At 34.8% G+C, this 20,294-nt stretch overlaps 1 protein-coding gene and 1 pseudogene across 1 annotated transcript; both read right to left on the reverse strand.

Moving 5' to 3' along the window:
• Positions 1 to 5,990: 5,990 nt before the first annotated feature.
• Positions 5,991 to 7,762, reverse strand: LOC147491478 (acetylajmalan esterase-like). The gene is made up of 3 exons (XM_086566896.1): positions 7,477 to 7,762; positions 6,880 to 7,085; positions 5,991 to 6,772 (listed from the first exon to the last, which is right to left on the reverse strand). The coding sequence occupies exons 1-3, from the start codon at positions 7,697 to 7,699 to the stop codon at positions 6,755 to 6,757; spliced, it is 447 nt and encodes a 148-aa protein (XP_086423022.1). The 5' UTR covers positions 7,700 to 7,762; the 3' UTR covers positions 5,991 to 6,754.
• LOC147491479 (GDSL esterase/lipase At5g03980 pseudogene) lies at positions 6,108 to 6,683 on the reverse strand (annotated as a pseudogene).
• Positions 7,763 to 20,294: the final 12,532 nt, after the last annotated feature.

Here is a 20,294-nt window from a genome sequence, read left to right on the forward strand (position 1 = left end):
AATAAAAGTCCTCTAACTCAATTACTATAGGTTAGTATGATAGTAAGTGGTAGACGTGATTGATCGACCTCGGCTTCCTTGGACGACATTGAGAATGTGAGGAAACGTGGTGCCCACCGCGACAATTGGAGTAAGCAAAACTTGAGTGAAAAGTATAAGAGAATTTATGTTTTGACACATACCGTGAGAACCTACTTAAGGACGCTCTCGAAGGATCGAGTAAACGCCATGTTTGTACATTTCATTATAAAGTTCAATGCATGCATATTCATATGTAGATGTTTTGATTATTGTACATTTATTAACGAGGGTTTCAAAAGAATTAATCGGCGTTCCCCGCTAGTGAGATGTATAGATATCTTATATCTAATTTAGGGAACAAGCCTTTGTTACTGAGTCGTTGTAGTATAGGTAAAGTTTGTGGGTATCTCCTCTGGAAAACTCTCACGAGGCTAAAACTCGTCCACTAGGAAATTCCTAGTGGTTTAAGGCCTTATTGCATATGGTCAATGCAATCACACTCTGTGAAATGAGAATTAACTTAGGACTACACATTTTTGGCCACTTATCTGTTTTAGTGTCTCTTTTTTGCTTGAGGACAAACAAAGTGTTGTTTGGGGTGGTTGATAAGTACCCAAAACTGTGTTTTAAACCCCGTAGAGACATTACATTTGGGTCAATTATGTGTTTAATAAATGTAAATTAATTGTATTTTCATGTTTTCACAGGTTTCAACAGACAACAATAAAATACACATAGAACCTACATTTTAGCATGCATGAAATACAGCTGAATAGAGCTTGGACTTGAAATCTTCAGTATCAGCTCATTTAAAGCTCCAAACTGCCAGCAAAGCTCATAGACTCAGAGAACGATGAAACAAGTTGAAGAATCCAAACTTGAGTACCTAAGCCAGCTAAACAAGAGATTTTGGTCAAACTTACTTAAATCAACCCAAAAGTCAGGAGAAAACTTCAAATGGCGATATCTTCCGTCTCCTAACTCTGATTCAAGCATTTGACTAGCTAAAATAATTAACACAGAAAACTCTACGTAACGGTATCTAGCTTCCAAAAAATAGTCGTATAGTTTGGAATATGAAGATAAAGCCAAAGCATGTTACTATTTAGTCCAAGCCCATTACTATTCTAGATAATATTCCTAGAATATTCTCTATAATATTTCTAGAATATTCCCTGGGATATTATATTTTATTTGTAACCGTTAGATTTAGATTAGATGGATTGAATCTAGACCGTTAGAAAAACTATAAATAGAAGGTTCTAGTTTTAGTTTTCTGATGGAATGGTTAGCATTCCATCAGTAGGAGTAGAGTAGTTTACTGCTTTCCTAGTGTAATGAAGAATTTAATTTCCAGTTTTTAATTAAAATGTTTTTAATTCAGTTTTAGAATAACACTTTAGTTACGCGGATCTCAGAGAGCGAAACTCGGCACCGAGTGAGGATTATATCGATTAGGGAGGGTGTTTCGATAATTATAACGATTAGGGCGAGTAAGTTCACCAGAGATGGGGTTGAATCGATTCTATCGCTTAATAACGCTTCGAGAGATGAAGAGTCGTTATTAGGGATAAAAAAATCGAGACTAACTCTTTTAACGGAGATATGATTTGCTCAAATGGATTTTCTATCTCCATAATCAAAGTCTATTTTATTTTATTTCCATAATTTTCTCACCTAAATCCATTTTCACAAACATCACATGAGCAGATCAAGATGTTGAGAAGCAAAGAATGTTTCTCAATATGGACGAACATCAACGTCAACGATGGCTCGTTAGGAAGTTTAATTACAACCCGATTCCATATCCAACTCAATTTTAGTTGGCATTTGGTAGAAACTAAGGAACTACAGTTTAGTAGAATAAAGTAGTATAGAAAACACTTGTTTAACATTTTGGATTTATGGTTTTTAGGTTCTTTAAAAAATTTATTCCTAACTGGCGTTAGGAGATGGTTACATTGCTTAGGCTAATAAGTAGTTCTTTAATTTATTAAGTCTTTGAAATAATTGATGTACTAATGATGGTTGTTTATTAGTACGTGTTAGTGTTTTGCTTTGCTAAACATTATTTAGTTATATGAAATATTTTTATATATAAATATTTGGTGTTAATACTTATTTAGATAGGTATGTCAACTTTCCTACCACGTCGTCATGTTATGTGGACAACTGAAATGGACTCTGTTTTGGTGGACACATTAAGAGAGCTGGAAGACGACATAAATAGAAGGGGCTTTAGAATTATTTCTTTTAGTATTGCCAATAAAGTGAGTTGCATATGCGGTGTTGACGTCTCAGGTCCCAGTATTACAGGTCGGGTTCGTTAATGGAAAAATATCAAAGAGGATGTACAAAAATTGATATCAATTGCAGGGTTTGCATGGGATGATGAAGCAAATCAGGTACAAGCCGAGGAAGCTACTTGGAGCTCTCTATCAACAATGCCGGTACTACAAAATTATATATACAAATATTCTATCTACATGCCATTTTAGTTAATACACATATGATTGACACATTTTCTAAATTTAACAGGGGAGAAGACACTTGCTACGATATCTTGGAAGATCACTTCCCGTACAACGCTTTTCTTTGAATTTTTTAACGATCAAAATAATGAATGAGAATGAACCCCTATTGAAAACCAATTATCCGAGGAGATTGGAGATCAAGTGCAACAACGACGATTGAAGACATATCTTTCTATTTTTAAATATTTTTAGTTGATTTTTGAATTTCAGTCAGTTTTTATTTTATTTTATTTTTTTAATTTCAATAAGTTTTTATGTACTTTTGTGTAAAGTACGTAAAAATTCTATGACAAGACATTTGTTTCTTATTTTTATGCTACAACTATTTTTAAATAAATTGATGTTCTATAATTTTGACAATGCCCATTTTATATGTTAGCTTAGATAAATTAAGATTGACGATGTATAATATGTTGTAATGTATGAAATTTGATCTTCACATTTATATATTGTGTTTGGAATGACTATTATTTTGGTTTTGTGAAATACTTGAGCCAAAAAAAAATTAACAAAAATGGTCTGGGAAATTGATGTGAGAATTCTTAGCAGCCAAACAACATGTGGGAAATTGACAGTGAGAATTACCAAGAATTCTCACAGTTTGCCAAACAACTATAATTCTCGCATAATCATGAGAATCGGATTCCATTATAATTCTAATTCTCATGAGAATTCCATTTCTCGTTTCCAAACGCACCCTAAAGTAGTCCCATCCTCAAAATTCAACTCTTGAAACCTCGACTCTCAAAAAACAAAATGATATCACTGATTGGTGTAAGGATAGTATACAATAATAATAATAATAATAATAATGTTAGAATTAAACCGACTTAGAGAGAACACCACACTAACTTAATATGTATTGAATCATTGAGAAAATGAGATAGAGAGAAATCTTATTAATTGAGAGTAAGTCTGAATGGGAGGAGGTTACTTTTATATACAACTAGGTAACCTCCTTTCCAAGATAAAGGATTATCAGGATAAACACAAAGATATTAGGGTTTATTCAATTTTGGCCCCACTTTTAATAGGGTGTTCAGCGTTTAGCTCCTGTAAGTTGCGTAATTCGTTTTTGGCCCCAGTTCTGTCAGTTGACTTGGTCAGCTTTACCTGCTCCGTAACATATTTTCAAAATGGCAACTTTACCCTTCACGTGATATGAACATGCTCCCTGTCTATCAACTCCAGACAGACTTCTCTCTTTGTTTGCCACGTTCGATGGAGATCCTCACTTAACTCCTCCAGGTCTATATTGTGGCCTCCATATAGCTTGCCCACTAGAGTGAGTTTCCCATTGAATTGTTCTTCTATGTTCAGACAATCTATTTCTACCACACTTTGTTTCTTGGCAAAGAATAACTTGTACATATCTTTTTGTAACGCCTCTATTTTGCTATTTCCTTATGTTACCACTGCCATAGCTTGCTGGCTATTGATGCCTTGTTGCATGATGTGTTCTAGTTCTTTGACCCACAGCAGAACCCGAATCCTAAGATCTACAAGAAACAAAAAGAAAAAGAAAAGGAGAGAAGGACAGAGAATAGACTATCGAAAAGATCTAAGAAGTTTTAAAGAAACAGGAGAAGAAGTTTGTTGCCTTATCCAAAGAGACTAAGAAGTTTTGCTGGAAACTCTGCTATCGCCAGCAGGAGAGGCCTCTCTTCCCGTACGCATCATGGTCTATTATTGTACTACTCGTGTTTGTACCTTCAGAGAATATGCAGTCTTAGAGAACGACATGAAAGACCAAATAAACATTGAACTTGGAAAGATGGGCATACATGCATGATACATCACGTCTCATTTTTAACTTGGACTTAATACGCCGATGATGTTCATAGGGTTAGTGATCGAATAATGAATAGTTGTTTTAAATTGCCAGACCTTTTATCACAAACAGTGGGAGGCTATCACATCCAAAAGCTATTTTGAGCCTTTGCCATTGTATACGTACTAGTCCTTGAAAGAGTACTAAAGGTTCGTAATAAAAGTTGTTGATGATCGACTTGTAAAAACGAGGGGAAGAGGCATGTGACGGGATGACCAAATAAATGTTAATCGCAACCATTGACTGAAGGAAAAACTTCAGATTAAGTCACACCCTCACTTTAGCTTATCTATATTTTCATTTTCAGAATTTATTTAGTTGTCTTTAACACACTCAAGAATCAAGATAAAGTAAATATCTTATACAAAATTGAATAGTGCGAACTTACTCAATAAAATTACTCAAGTTTATTCAGACCATATATTCTTGAAATTCAAGTTCAACGTCAACATAAGACATATCACAAGTGCTAACAGTGTGAGCAAAGTGAAGAAGGCTTACCACTGGTTTTATACTGATTTGCATCACAAGTTAGTTGTTGTCAATAAATGTAGCATATTAAATTGCATTAACTAGGTTACTACAATTGCTAAGATTCTTTCCCTTCTGTCTAAAAGATTTAACACTAGACATATATGGCAAAATTTCAGAAGATTTATTGATTGAGCTTGTGACTGAATTTAGCTTCACAGAGAGTTTAGGACTTTAGTAGGAACTCCGAGAACAAGAATGTACATGACCAGCAAGTTCTACATAGAGTTTGTTACATGCTTTAGGCGTGTTAATGTCAGAAAAGACACTCTTCATTCAGAGAGAATCTGCAACAAATTTACATTCACCATCAAGTTCACCATATATACTTGATGTGATATGCATTTATGTATTAAGTTAATATGGTGGAATACAATTTTTACTGTGCACATCTTTAGAAGGGTGTTTAATACTGTAAAATACTTAATATGTAAAATCTATCTTAGATAAGATTGAGGAAGTGCAATGAGAATATACATCTCCAACATTATGAGATTTCCTCATGTGATTTTGAGGCAAGTGTAATGCCCTCCTTTTAACAACTAGAGAGTATGAGATTACCCTTCTTCTTACGTGCTCTTGAAGCAAGTAATGCCCTCATTTAACACCTATATGGTTAACAAGATTGAATACAGATCAGCTGACTGTGAGTACTGTCTAAAATGTATGAAAAAGATGACGTGCATACTTTTTAGACCACTCCGAACCAGCTGAACCTTGCTCGACCAGTGGTTACACACAGGGATCTTACTGCTCATTGATTGTCCCACAGTTTCAGCTTAAAGGAATTGTTCAAACTTGTCAGTTACCACAATCCTTTGGGTTTGCAGTACCTAAAGCAACATTCATCACTAATGAGTAATGAGTAATTAAAACATCTTGGAATCCGGCCCTCGTTAGATCCTTTGGCCAAGTAAAATAATATTTCAATAAGGCAAAAGAAGAATGCAGAACATATAGAATTACACATGAAATCTAACAGTAACATACTACACATAAAAGCAAGGCTATAACATCCGCAATCCCAACGTGCCCTTGATGACGATTTTTTTTTTTTTTTTTTTTGTGCTGGACCCAAGTAACGTCTGGGCTGCCTACGTACCATGGAGGGACAGTCTAACCCCACTTATAGGATCAAGCACACGTAGTTCTTCAATGTTTCATTTGATGTTTCCGGTTACATTAGATTATTACATAACACAATGCCATCTCTCTGGAATTCTTAGTTTCGGTCTTACAAAGTTGCCGCTGATGAAGCCTTCCACCATGAGTTTGTAGGCCTCCTCGGTTAAACGAATCCCATCCCAGTGAACATGCTTGGTTGGATCAGAGCAAACTGGAACGCCTTCAGCACCGCACATCCTTGATGAATCAAAATTGTATGATCCTCCATTCCCGCAACAAGCTTTCCTCAAGGAGCTCTTTTGGAAGCCTAGAACAGCACGGTTGCGAAGGAGAGCAATGAATGCGTCGTAATAGCTAGCATACACAATGTGAACACGAGGGTGCTCAAACCTGAGCTCGGTTAAGGCCTGCTCAAGGTGATTATTGTGAAGCCTTGCAAAGTTATTATAGCCTTCTCGGCACTTATTCTTGTCGTAGTTCCTTCTATCATCACTGGGGAACATTGTAAGGTAGCTAGGCAGGCATCCCATTGGCAAACTTCCAGGGACTATCAGGTTAACAGCCCCCATATGGATGAGTCTCTTCAAAGCATCCTTAATAGTCTGCACGACTTCAGGCACATAACCAACAACCTCGTTCATGGTTTTCCCTTGAAAGAAAGCATAATTATAATCATTGGCCCCAATCTGCCCCACCAAGAAGATAGACTTCTTTAACTTCTGACGACAGTCTGCAACATAAAGAAAATAATGATCAATACTATGAATGTGTGACATAATAAGAGGAAATAGTTGGCTAAAATAGGATGAAATTAATCTTTGGGTCATATATGCTTACCTGGAGGTGATGAACATAGTGCATCAAGATGGGTCTGGAACCAATCAATTTGTGTGTGAAGAGAATTGTTGGCTGGCGACAATGTAATGTTGTTCTTCGTGAAAAGGTTGAGTCCAGAGCAGTAGCACCCCGTACAGCAAAGTTCACTCCATAATCTAATTTAGTGCCTTCCTCATATGGATCGAGGGGAAGATGAAAAGCATAAGCTGTATAACAAACGAAGATTGCCAATTGTTAGAAATTGGACATGGAACTCGAAAAGTAGGCCTTATGAGTACTGGAGTAAAAACACTAAAGGAATTATCGGTGTGTAATTCATCAAGTTTTCTTATGTCTAATCCAACTAACTGAACTATCCAATTATAGCATAGGTATATATATATAATTATATATTCATATATATTGAAAAGAGTAAACGTCCGCAGAAAATTGTGGTTTAGACGTTCAGTATATAGGCAAGAAGTTGCATGCAAAGTGTTCCAAGAACAAAAACAAGAACTATATAGTCATGATAACAAGGAACAAGAATAATAAAAGAAAGATTCTAGGCGTAAAAAGAAACCTGCAAGAAACATGAATTTTCGTTTCTCAACGTACCTAAGTAGTCCACAACTTGTTGTAACCCTTGATCAGATGAACTGCTTCGACCATCCTTAAAATCAAGAAGCGATGAAGAATCACCAAAGCTGTATATTGAACGGAAGGGACATCCTTTAACTTGAGCAACTTGATCAACATTACCCGAACCTAGCGATACTAGGGAAAGAAATACCAATGAGAACATCATGAAAGAACTTGTGTTGTTCCTACGAAAACCCATTCTTCTTGAATATTATTGAGAGAGAGAATCAGAAAGAACGTAACGAAATCTCAATGATCAAAGTTGGTATTGCTGCGTTGTGTTGAGTTGGGTGAATTCTCATTATATACTGGAGGTTCGCTTAACGTTCACGTCACTTGAATTCGAGACAATTCGATACAAGCTAGTACTAACCATGCAGCCCGACCCACCCATATCGGGCCTGCTATTTTAAAACTTAGTATGTCTGGGCTGTTAATTTTTAGGCTAAAGTATTTTGGTTGATGAAATTACTGCAAAAACACATTTGTATAATGAACACGCTATAACAATTTATCGTTGTTTGACACTTCGAATTATTCAGAATTTCAAACAGAAAGTGGGGCCAAATGCATCTTTTCATTAGAAGAGAGTCACTTTTTACGTGCTTAATACATAAGCCCATGCATTTTTGTATGATGAACAGGTGGTAACATTTTCTATTTTATTCTGTTGGATCATGTTATAAACCTACCAAGATAAAATCTGACGCAATGGAATTACAAAATGAAGCAAGACATCTAATATTTCACAAAATCAAAATTACATGGCCCATATCTCCTTACTGATAACATGTGTCACCTCAAGCGTATGGCCCATATCTCTGTCATGGAAGTAGTAAGATTGCAAAAATTTTACCTACGCCCTGCACTTTCCAATGCATCTTGTAGTAGCCATATTCAAGGATGTATCACATAAGTACTGGGCCAAGAGATAAGGCCCATACCATAGTGTGCATTGGGCCCAGAAAATAGGCCCAGGACCAAACTATGTCCGATGAGTAACCCCAAGAGGGATATAAAAGGAAGAGGAGAGGAGATAGGGGAGGAGGGGAATGAGAATGGAGGCAGTGGGGTGAGGAGTGAGAGGTGAACTTCACGGCGGCTTGATCCCGAAGGGTACGTAGGCAACCTAATTGGTGCAGCCGATCTAAAAGAGAGCGAGAGTACGAGTAAATTAGGAGGTCGCGGTATAGTGGTGCGACACATCTCTCATCCCAATACTGATACCTACACAATTAGATGCAACAACAACCATCAGTGATAGTTTTTACCGTATCATGTGGTGGGGAAATTCATCTTTTATATATATTGTTTCCTTACTTCGACAAGGCAGTCAGGTACGTCCACTGTTTGACAAAGCTACTCCTTAGGCTTAACAATTACCCAATGGTAAACATTATTTGAATGACTTGAACAACATATTTAACACATACCATTTACAAATATTTTGTAGAGAACCCAAGACATTTTCATGACATTTATTTAAACTTATTGAAATAGTATCAATAGCAAAAGCACATAATTTAGTAAACATCATAATGTGGTTCTATCAGTTAAGTTTACCATTCATGATTAAATGATCTATATCCCTATAACATATAATAAATACAAAACTTAAGATAGTGAAGCAATCTACATAAATTTCTGCATACAACGGAAAATAATTGACTGCATTAAAAAAATAAAAAATGGAGAGACTCTAAAGAGAAAAATGTGTGTATTGAATGTATGTCTAGTTAACTTGTGGTCGTGTTGGTGAGTTGTGAATTACTTTAAGAAAACCTATTTAGTAGTTGGAGCTTACGTCCGTGGAAGGCATCAACACTATAACTCATTGAATAAAAGCTAACAAAATATTTATAAATTTTGATATGAGTAAGATACAATACTCATGGTTACAATGAAAATAAAATTTCACTAATCCACAACGCTTGGCTACATGCTGAAGATGGAATCCTGATATGAAGAGAATTATTTGAACCCAACCAAAGATGTGTGCAATGTTAGATACGCAAGTTAGAGAGTTTGGTTTAGTGAAAAGAATATGATCATGTAACAATAAGCACTTGGAAGTCTTAAATGCAACTGCTAATAGTGAAATAGCCAAAGCAATTTGAAAAGAAGGGTATACAACAATCAATACATCTATTCATCTATGAAATAATTTAGAAGTTTGTAAGATATTCACTTCTCAAATTTGAGTTTAGCTATAGACATACCTGGATATCTGCCACAATTCAATCTCCAACCCTTGCTCGATGAATTTTAAAGTATGTTGTGTCTTCCATAAAAATATACATGGAAAAGTTAGTGATAGTGCTACACTGATTACTTAAGCAAATATTCAAAGTACCCGTGATCTTATGTTAGTGATTATAAAGAAACCTGAAGTAGCCCAGTTTTTGTCCTTCTCATAATAATGATAAAAAAGAAAAAGAAAAAAAAAGGCACCAAATGATTATAAAAAACATGCAAGCAACGTAACAAAGTTAATAATGACATCTTTTGTTGGAAGAAAAGCTGAGTCATTCCGTTCGGACAGTCATAAACATCAACCGTATTTAGGTTTACGGGCGCTATCTACAAAAATTAAATAACCTAATCCCACCCACTATTAGGGGATTGATTTCAATTTCTATGTTTGCCTATGTCAAGCAACCACCCCACATGCACCTTGAGAAATCAAGTACTATATCTATTTATTTGAGTTCAAACAGCAATAAGATGAGGTGTCTCAAAATAGTCGATTAATCAAAAATAGAAAAAAAAAAAAACATATTGAAAAAGAGACGTTCATTATATAATTGGTGTTTCGGTGCACAAATAACTAAATAAGAAGTGATTAACAGAGACTCTTAGATTGGATTTGATGGACCGGACGGCACCAATGTATCATGATATGAGAGATTATAGTCTTCAATACATGCCATTGGTAGACTCATGAGAAAACATCTAAAGGGTGAGCTCCATATTTCTGATAGTTTAGAAGTGACTTCTAATTCTGTAGGTTCCCCATGTTGCACATTTTTATCTCTTTTTTTTCCTAAACTTGTTAAGTGCGTAATATGTCTAAAGCACCCTTTCCCAATGTTGCACTCCTAAAAGGACGAAGGATCTGAAAATTACATATGTTATAATGATGCAGATCATAAAACTGTAAAAGTTTTCCTCAAGAATACTAATGTTCGTTGTTTGATTCGGTTGTACAGAGAAAATTATTACCAAGAAGGTAAACATGTCTACCCGAGACTGAAAGTTATGGAAGCGTACGCAAAGGCTCTTACTACTTGGTCAAGCTGGATTAACAGTGATAAGTACCCAAAATTGTGTTTTCAACCCTGTAGAGACAATACATTTTGGTCAATTATGTGTTTAATAAATGTAAATTAATTTTATTTTCATGTTTTCACAGATTTCAACAAACAACGATAAAATACACACATAACCTGCATTTTAGCACGAAATACAGCCGAATAAAGCTTAGACTTGAAATCTTCAGTATCAGCTCATTTAAAGCTCCAAACTTCCAACAAAGCTTATGGACTCAGAGAACGATGAAACAAGTTGAAGAATCCAAACTTGAGTCCCTAAGCCAGCTAAAAAAGATATTTTGGTCAAACTGACCTAAATCAGCCCAAAAGTCAGGAGAAAACTTCAAATGGCGATATCTTTCGTTTTCTAAGTCTGATTCAAGCATTTGACCAACTAAAATGATCAGCGCAGAAAACTCTACGTAACGATATCTAGCAAAAAATGGTCATATAGTTTGGAATATGAAGATAAAGCCAAAGCCTGTTACTATTTAGTTCAAGCCCATTACTATTTTAGATAATATTCCTAGAATATTTCCTAGAATATTCCCTGGGATATTATATTTTATTTGTAACCGTTAGATTTAGATTAGATGGATTGAATCTAGACCGTTAGAAAAACTATAAATAGAAGGTTCTAGTTTTAGTTTTCTGATGGAATGGTTAGCATTCCATCGGTAGGAGATAGTAGTAGTTCGCTTTTAGTGTGTAATGAAGAATTTAATTTTCAGTTTTTAATTAAAATATTTTTAATTCAGTTTTAGAATAACACTTTAGTTCTGTGATCTCAAAGCAGAAACTCTACCCAAGTGAGGATTATATCCGTTAGGGAGGGTGTTTCGATAATTATAACGATTAGAAACCGAGTAAGTTCACCCAGAGATGGGGTTCTAAATCGATTCCACGCGCTAATAATGCTCGTTCAGAGATGAAGAGTCGTTATTAGGGATAAAAAATCTAGACTAACTCTTTTAACGGAGATATGGTTCGCTCAAACGGATTTTCTATCTCCATAATCAAAGTCTATTTTATTTTATTTCCATAATTTTCTCATCTAAATCCATTTTCACAAACATCACGTGATCATATTAGTTTTGTTTATAGATAAGCTTTTGCAATTTCATTGAAATGCGAACAAAATGACAAATCCGACCGCTGTTTTACAGATATATCAATGGCGCCGCTGCTGGTGTTTGTCTCTTGTAATATTCATTGAGATTGCGATTGTCATATAGAGAGTAGCTTCACCCCGGAGGGTTTAGAAATAACTTATCCAACTCAGATTTTACCCCTTGTTGGAATGTTCTCCTTTTTCATGAGAAAATCGACTTATTAAACAAGACAATTTTCTAAAATGATGATTTTGGAGGGAAAAATAGTGGATTGTGACCTCGAAAATGACCTTCACCAAGTGTAGCTCAGTGGTGACAGCGTGCGCACCATCAAGATCTTTCCAAATTGAGCTCACACGCGTGATTCAGATAACCGTAGCCAAAGTTATTGCCAAAATACCAAAACACACCCTAATTACTATGTATATATAACTTAAAAGTTAAATATGTCAACATACAATTATATTCCATCTATATTTATATATATGCTAAACATGCAACTATATATATATATATATAACCATGCAAAACAGTACCATGGACATGTACATATACATTTAGATGCAATTCATAGTCACTTAGTCGTATATTGATATTCACAGGCGTATTTACATGATTCATGCATATTTCTAACCTAATACGCAAATAATAATTCATGCTACGACATAACTGCATACATGTGAATCATACAATAGCCTATTAAAATTTGAAACTTGTTAGCGTCCCATAAGTTCGCTAAAGAAAAGAAACGTGCACAGCATGCCAAATTTTTCATAGTAAGCTTAGTATTTGTTGTAGCCAAGTATCCAGCTCCTAGCATTTGGAACCTGTAAGTGCAACCAAAAGCGTTATGCTTAATCAAGAGCAAAAGAGATTTGGAAAAAAAAAAAAAAAATTAAACACAAAACAAAAAAAAGAAATAAATAAAAGGATGAGAGTGGGGGGCTTCCCCTTGGAGCAATTCCAGTTTACAAGCACAGGTCCTTGGGTCTTTAGAATGGCAGCGGCGTCATTTGATCTCTACACTTCTACGGTCTAAAGATACGAATAACTCGTTTCGGTGTAGATTTCAAATCCTTACTCACGTATTCATGCATATAGTTTAAGTAAGGGTTTCGAACCAATCTAAATTCTATGACATCATACAAATTTCTAATGCTCTAAGTTAGGAAACATAGCGAGTAAGTTTTTATTGTACTTTATGACAAACATAGTTGGTTATACTAAACTACTTAGGTTCCTTCTAGATTTTTAAGTTTACTTAACATGCAAACTACAATAAAATGAAAATCGATTTATAAAAGTGTGGAGGAATCCACTAATGTTTTGAAACACCCTTCTTGCTTGACTCTAGTTATTGCATATTAATCTTCCTTAAAATTCCTAGACAAATTTTAAATAAGATTATATTTTGATCCCTAACAACATAACTCATCTCTAAGATTATGTTGCCAGCATGAGAAACTAAAACAATGACTTATCTTTAAGTCATCACCTGAGTTCCTAACTAAACTCCACACCAACTACCATTTTGGGGTAGGATGTAGAGTCTAGCTTATGGTTCTAAACAACTACTATAATTAAATTAAAAGGGTTATTCCTCACATGAGCATCATTAACCCTCCACAAAGGGAGAGTCTAGCTCATGATCATGTGTTAAAATGAAAGTTACAAGATAAATAAGTAAAAAGAGGTAGAAATAAGAAATGAATACAAAATATACTAATTACCTAAGAAAAATAGAAGTTTTTATTTAGAACTAGAAGTGTTGTCCACCATTAAAGTGTTGCAAGCTTTTCTTTAAAAACAACAAAAGCTAAAAAAAACAAAAAGTAAAGACAAGGCATCTAAAAGAAATAAAAGTCAAGGAAGTAAATGTTAGCCCACTCCCAAAATCAGCCCCCTTTACATAAGAGAGTTTTTTTCTCTTTTTCCACTTGAAACACTCCCCCTCATTTACTTTCCTCTTATCCAAATCTAACCCCCATTTGACACCTCTCCTTTTTTACATAATCATCACCTAAATCCAACCACTTCATTAATTTCATGCAAGGTGTCAAATTTGCACCAATTATTTGCACTTTTGTCTTGACTTTCATGATGAATCATCAAATCTTGTGGGCCCGCCTAGTGGGTCAATGTGTAGTGTCTAGTGGCAGTCTGGTCTTTTGGCATTTTTACAACTTCCCGCCTATGTGTAGAGTTCATCGCACTGATCGTCTGGGCAACTCAATTGTCTCATTCGGAGTCCTGGTTCAAGAGATATGAGCTTCAAAATTTTGATGCTTCCGTGCACGTAATCCCATTTCTAACTGAATTATGTACTGTTTGAGTCTTTGGGCTTTAGTCCGGATTTGTTGGGCTTCACATGAGCTTGATCGGAAAGCTTATATATACTCCCTATTCCGTGTTTATATGCTGGCTTTATCATTATTTGTACGTTAGTTGCTCAAACCTGCAAAAGCACGAAAATGCGATTATTTCATGATTATTAAGCACAAAATTAACCAGAATGTTATGTCTCTATGGGATTTTATAGTACAGTTTTGGGTGCTTATCAGCCAACGATTCGTTCAACTATGTAAGGGCATTCCCATGTTGGTGCGGAAGTCATCCCGCTTTTAGTTTTTTCAAGACAAGGTCCCCAGGTTGGAAGCTTTGAGGGTTTACTCGCTTGTTGTATATCTTCCTCAGAGTTTGGTGGTAGGATGGCACTCGAATGGCTGCTAGGTCACATCGTTCTTCAAGTAAGTCGACCTCTCGAGCAAGATTGCGATTACAGGAAGGACCTTCTTCCTACATCAAACTCGAGGATATTGTAGGTGATTTTCGAATTCCGCCCAACGTTTTTAGTTTGTTACATGTGTATCATGGTTTGGATCATGAAAAACCATACAATCACCTTCGTAGGCTTCAGCAAGTGGCCACAATCACCCTCAATGGCACCGCTGTTTTACAGACAAACCTGACCTTATCCTTGATAAAAGTCTTAGGAATTTGACTATAAACGACCTAAATTATTATGTCTATATATATGTGTGTGTATTTTTTTATTGTTTGCAATTTTCAATTTTCTTGTTGCATGCTGTAATTTTTTCGACCGAATGTTTGCTCACGTTTCTCACGTAATTTCTTTTCTTATCTCTCTTGATACTTTGAGGACAAAGCATCCATCTGTTTAGGGGTGGGAAAGAAACATTTTGCAAAAATTAAGTACTTTTAGGTTATTTATTTTTCTTTCTTATATATATAGTTTCTTATTTAGTAATAAAGATCTTGTTTCCTTTTATGTGATGAAAAGTGTTTAGAAATCTCACATTAACATTAGAATTAGGATTGGTTCTTAGACATTTATGTTAATACGTATGCAATAATTTTTATATCTTTTCATGAATATTCATGCAATGAGTGTCAATGAGTATACATACCAGTAAATTTCTGGGACCTACATACGGCTAGAATACTTAATTTCCAAATCTAATGAAAATCTAGCCAAAAAGCCTCAACATAAGTGTATCTGAGTAATGACCCAAGGATGAAGCAATTCCGAGTAGAAAGAAATCATACGTCCACTTACTTGATCACTATACCATATCCTAGGCTAGAATTTAGACATTTTTTGGATCGATATAACCAAATAAAAAAATATACAAACCCAAAAAAATAAATAAATAAATTTCCCCTAGTACGTTTTCCCCGTTGAGCCTCTATATTAGTCATTTCATTTTTCAACCATTATTTCCTTACCCATATCCATATTTGATGAGTTTGAGAAATATGATGAAAAGCATAAACGAAAAAAGAAAAATCTATACAAATACGAAAATTCGTTCTATCAGTTGGCGCCGATTGATGAATCCAGTTAGCTGTGTCAAAACCAAGAAAAAGTAAATTCCATGAAATAAAAAAAATAATAATAAATAAATAAACTCCAAAAATAAAATCAAATGGAGTAGAAAAGCCAAAAATAGTGAAGTATGGAATAGTTTTGAAAGAAAAGAACACTAGGTTTTCTCCAGTAATTATTTGAAGACCATATTTTCTCTAACTCTATGTTATGTTATCCCTTCCATTCCTTCTAAACCACTTCCTAAGCCCCATAATACATAATAAAAGTCCTCTAACTCAATTACTATAGGTTAGTATGATAGTAAGTGGTAGACGTGATTGATCGACCTCGACTTTCTTGGACGTCATTGAGAATGTGAGGAAACGTGTGCCCACTGCACACTGGAGTAAGCAAAACTTGAGTGAAAAGTATGAGAGAATTTGTGTTTCGACACATACCTGTGAGAACCTACTTAAGGACGCTCTCCGAAGGATCTAGAAACGGCCATGTTTGTACATTTCATTATAAAGTTCAATACATGCATATTTATATGTAGATGTTTTGATTATTGTACATTTATTAACGTAGGTTTCAAAAGAATTAATCGGCGTTCCCCGCTAGTGAGATGTATTGATATCTTATATCTAATTTAGGGAACAAGCTTTTGTTACTGAGTCATTATAGTATAGGTAAAGTTTGTGGGTATCTCCTCTGGAAAACTCTCACGAGACTAAAACTCGTCCACTAGGAAATTCCTAGTGGTTTAAGGCCTTATTGCATATGGTCAATGCAATCACACTCTGCGAAATGAGAATTAACTTAGGACTACACATTTTTTGCCACTTATCTGTTTTAGTGTCTCTTCTTTGCTTGAGGACAAACAAAGTGCTGTTTGGGGTGGTTGATAAGTACCCAAAACTGTGTTTTAAACCCCATAGAGACATTACATTTGGGTCAATTATGTGTTTAATAAATGTAAATTAATTGTATTTTCATGTTTTCACAGGTTTCAATAGACAACGATAAAATACACATAGAACCTACATTTTAGCATGAAATACAGCCGAATAAAGCTTGGACTTGAAATCTTCAGTATCAGCTCATTTAAAGCTCCAAACTGCCAGCAAAGCTCATGGACTCAGAGAACGATGAAACAAGTTGAAGAATCCAAACTTGAGTCCCTAAGCCAGCTAAAAAAGAGATTTTGGTCAAACTTACTTAAATCAACCCAAAAGTCAGGAGAAAACTTCAAATGGCAATATCTTCCGTCTCCTAACTCTGATTCAAGCATTTGACTAGCTAAAATGATCAACACATAAAACTCTACGTAACGGTATCTAGCTTCCAAAAAATAGTCGTATAGTTTGGAATATGAAGATAAAGCCAAAGCCTGTTACTATTTAGTCCAAGCCCATTACTATTCTATATAATATTCCTAGAATATTTCCTAGAATATTTCTAGAATATTCCCTGGGATATTATATTTTATTTGTAACCGTTAGATTTAGATTAGATGGATTGAATCTAGACCGTTAGAAAAACTATAAATAGAAGGTTCTATTTTTAGTTTTCTGATGGAATGGTAGTAGAGTAGTTTACTGCTTTCCTAGTGTAATGAAGAATTTAATTTCCAGTTTTTAATTAAAATATTTTTAATTCAGTTTTAGAATAATACTTTAGTTTTGTGATCTCAGAGCAGAAACTCTGCCCGAGTGAGAATTATATCCGTTAGGGAGGGTGTTTCGATAATTATAACGATTAGGAACCGAGTAAGTTCACCCAGAGACGGGGTTCTTAATCAATTCCACGCACTAATAACGCTCGTTCAGAGATGAAGAGTCGTTATTAGGGATAAAAAATCGAGACTAACTCTTTTAACGGAGATATGATTTGCTCAAACGGATTTTATATCTCCATAATCAAAGTCTATTTTATTTTATTTCCATAATTTTCTCACCTAAATCCATTTTCACAAACATCATGTGAGCAGATTAGTTTTGTTTATAGATAAACTTTTGCAATTTCATTGAAATACGAATGAAATGACAAACCCAACCGTTGTTTTTACGCACCGGTCGCATGATAAGTAATGTTGATGTTAGCAAAACCCGTGTTTTCTTAAGAGGATATTCAGTCACCCATTTCAGGTAGTGGTTAATATACCTCTCTCTCTCTTTCTGTGCCTTTCGTTTGTTCATATTTAGTAGCACTTAAGCTTGGTGCAATGAATCTAAATTAAATAATATAAAGAAAGGGGAGAAGAAAAATAAAAAAGGGTATGTGAAAAATAAATAAGAACATCAAATAAATGGCTGAAATAATATGAAATGAATCCCTAATTCAAAATTCAGACAAAATACTAAACCGACTTAGCTAAATATCTAAAAACTTGGCTGAAATTATTTGGATTCAATTATAGAACTCAGTTTCTTCATAAACCCATGCCAAATATGAAAGAAACCAACTTACTGGTGTAATAACTGTGCTATAACGCGACCAGATAACTCCAATGCATGTAACAGCTGAGTAACATAAAATATTTGCTATATCAGTAATGTAGAGCATTTCTTCGAGGAGAATGCAATGCATCCACCAGAGAATAATGGAGTAAATTCACATCTTAAAACTGAATACCTATTTGCCGAGGATATGATAGTTTTCTCCGGGGTTTTGCAAAGTCAAAGCAATGTTAGCTATGCTAATACCCCATTTAAAAGTTGGAACCCAAAAATGAACTGCAATTATAAAGAAGTCATTTTCACACAGAGGAACCACTATGCACAAACCCTTCACATCACATCAAAGAACCAAAAGTAAACAGAATAAATGAAATTAGGAAATTATGATCTATCATCATGATGAATTGCCCATAATCTTAAAAATTATTATTTCGGTGGGTCTTGAACTTGGGAAACTCTAATCCCTTTCCACCCAAATGTCTCTTACCATCGTTTGTTTTTTGGTAAAGTAATGTTTCTTACCATTTAACATCACATAATCTAATCATTATTTCATTTCTTCATCAGTTAAGATGACTATGTGTGTTATCGTACCGTTTGAGCTGCAAATTATCAGAGAGTTTCAACAACCTAATAATAATGTTCAACAAGATAAGTCTTTCTTTTGGTATACCTAATTTCCATTACAAACCCCTAGAAGATTAACAAATTTTAACAAATCCCATTTTCAAAGTCTATAGCGGAGCACAACACAAATGAATCAAGACTCAAGCGGGGCTATATCGTCAATTCGTCATCACAAAATATATCCTTTGAAATGAAATTCTATTTTAACAATATAAAGAAGCACATTGAAAGATCTAAAGACCAACACATGAACCAAATGAAATGAAACAACAATAACTATTTTTAAAAGAAAAGGAAAAAAAAAAAGTCTTCAAAGTTGAGGAACAAACTGGTTTTAGGGCCCAAGAGGGGTCGTATCGGCTCAACCCTATAACCTAATATGCGGCTGCTTAGGGCCCCATAGTCAAAGGGCCCCAATATAATTTTGCCTACTATTGTTTTCAGCCCACTATTGCTTTTCAACCCACTCTTTTAACGGTTAAATAATGTTTTATATTGGAAACTAGAAATTGCGTTAGTTCTAAAATGTGAGCCTTTGTTTCCGGCTTTTCTCCAATGTTTCTCTCGCCCTTCCAACCAAAAACTTATTGTATTCATTGACCATTCGAATTTTGCTTAGGTCCCCAATTGTCTTGAGCAGCCTGAAAGGTGGTGGTTCTAGAATGCATGAAGCTCAAGTCGCCATTAGAAAGGAAGGAACCCAATCACTCTCTCTCTCTTTCAGCGGTTGGTCCCTTGTGATAACCTTTTATAACTAACAAAATTACATTACCTAAAATGGAGATGGAGGAGACCTTGAAATCTGTAGCAGGATTTCTTGGTTTTTTCGACTCTTTCTTTTCAATATCTGGATGAATAGAGGCCTTCGCTCACCATCAAGGTGGGTTTTGAGAAAAAGAAAGTTTTGAGAGAGGCCAAAAGGCTTGGGTTTTTTTTTTCTTTTTTTTTTTTTTTTTTTTTTTTTTAATTACTTAATTACCCCACGCATTCATTCAAATGGGTGTGTATTTGGTTTTTCATTTCTTAAACATGTACAAAGACTAAAAAAAAAGTTTTTTTATAAATTGCTAAACACACTAATAATGAGGCTAACTTGGTAAACAACATAGTAATTATTTTTAAGTGGGAACTTTTTAAAAAATTTCTTCGATGTGGCTCACTATGAGCATACGGAAGAATCGATATTAATGTAGGTAGGATAAGGACTCCTAAAGTGATTATGTTTTCCTAAAGCAACTAAAACAAGACGATATCTGTCGAATTTTGACAAAAAATCTGGACGATACTTTAAAACTTTTGGTATAATCAGTATTCCAATATTTTTGGCTTTATAGTCGGCACATTGATATATTCACTGTCATTTAACTATCTTCAAGATTTGAGATTTTGAACTACAACATTCTCGAAGGGTCAATGAGAGAAAATGTTTTTCAGTTTTATTGCTTTTGAAAATTTT

This window comes from Coptis chinensis, chromosome 6 (genome assembly GCF_015680905.1).
Source record: "Coptis chinensis isolate HL-2020 chromosome 6, ASM1568090v1, whole genome shotgun sequence".
Lineage (NCBI taxonomy): Eukaryota > Viridiplantae > Streptophyta > Magnoliopsida > Ranunculales > Ranunculaceae > Coptis > Coptis chinensis.

Excerpts from the sequence above, each read along its gene's own strand:
- LOC147491478 (XM_086566896.1), bottom strand. The coding sequence starts at position 7,699 with ATGGGTTTTCGTAGGAACAACACAAGTTCTTTCATGATGTTCTCATTG. Across the intron at positions 7,086-7,476 it reads ACAAGTTGTGGACTACTTAG|CTTATGCTTTTCATCTTCCC; the intron begins GTACGTTGAGAA and ends TTTGTTATACAG.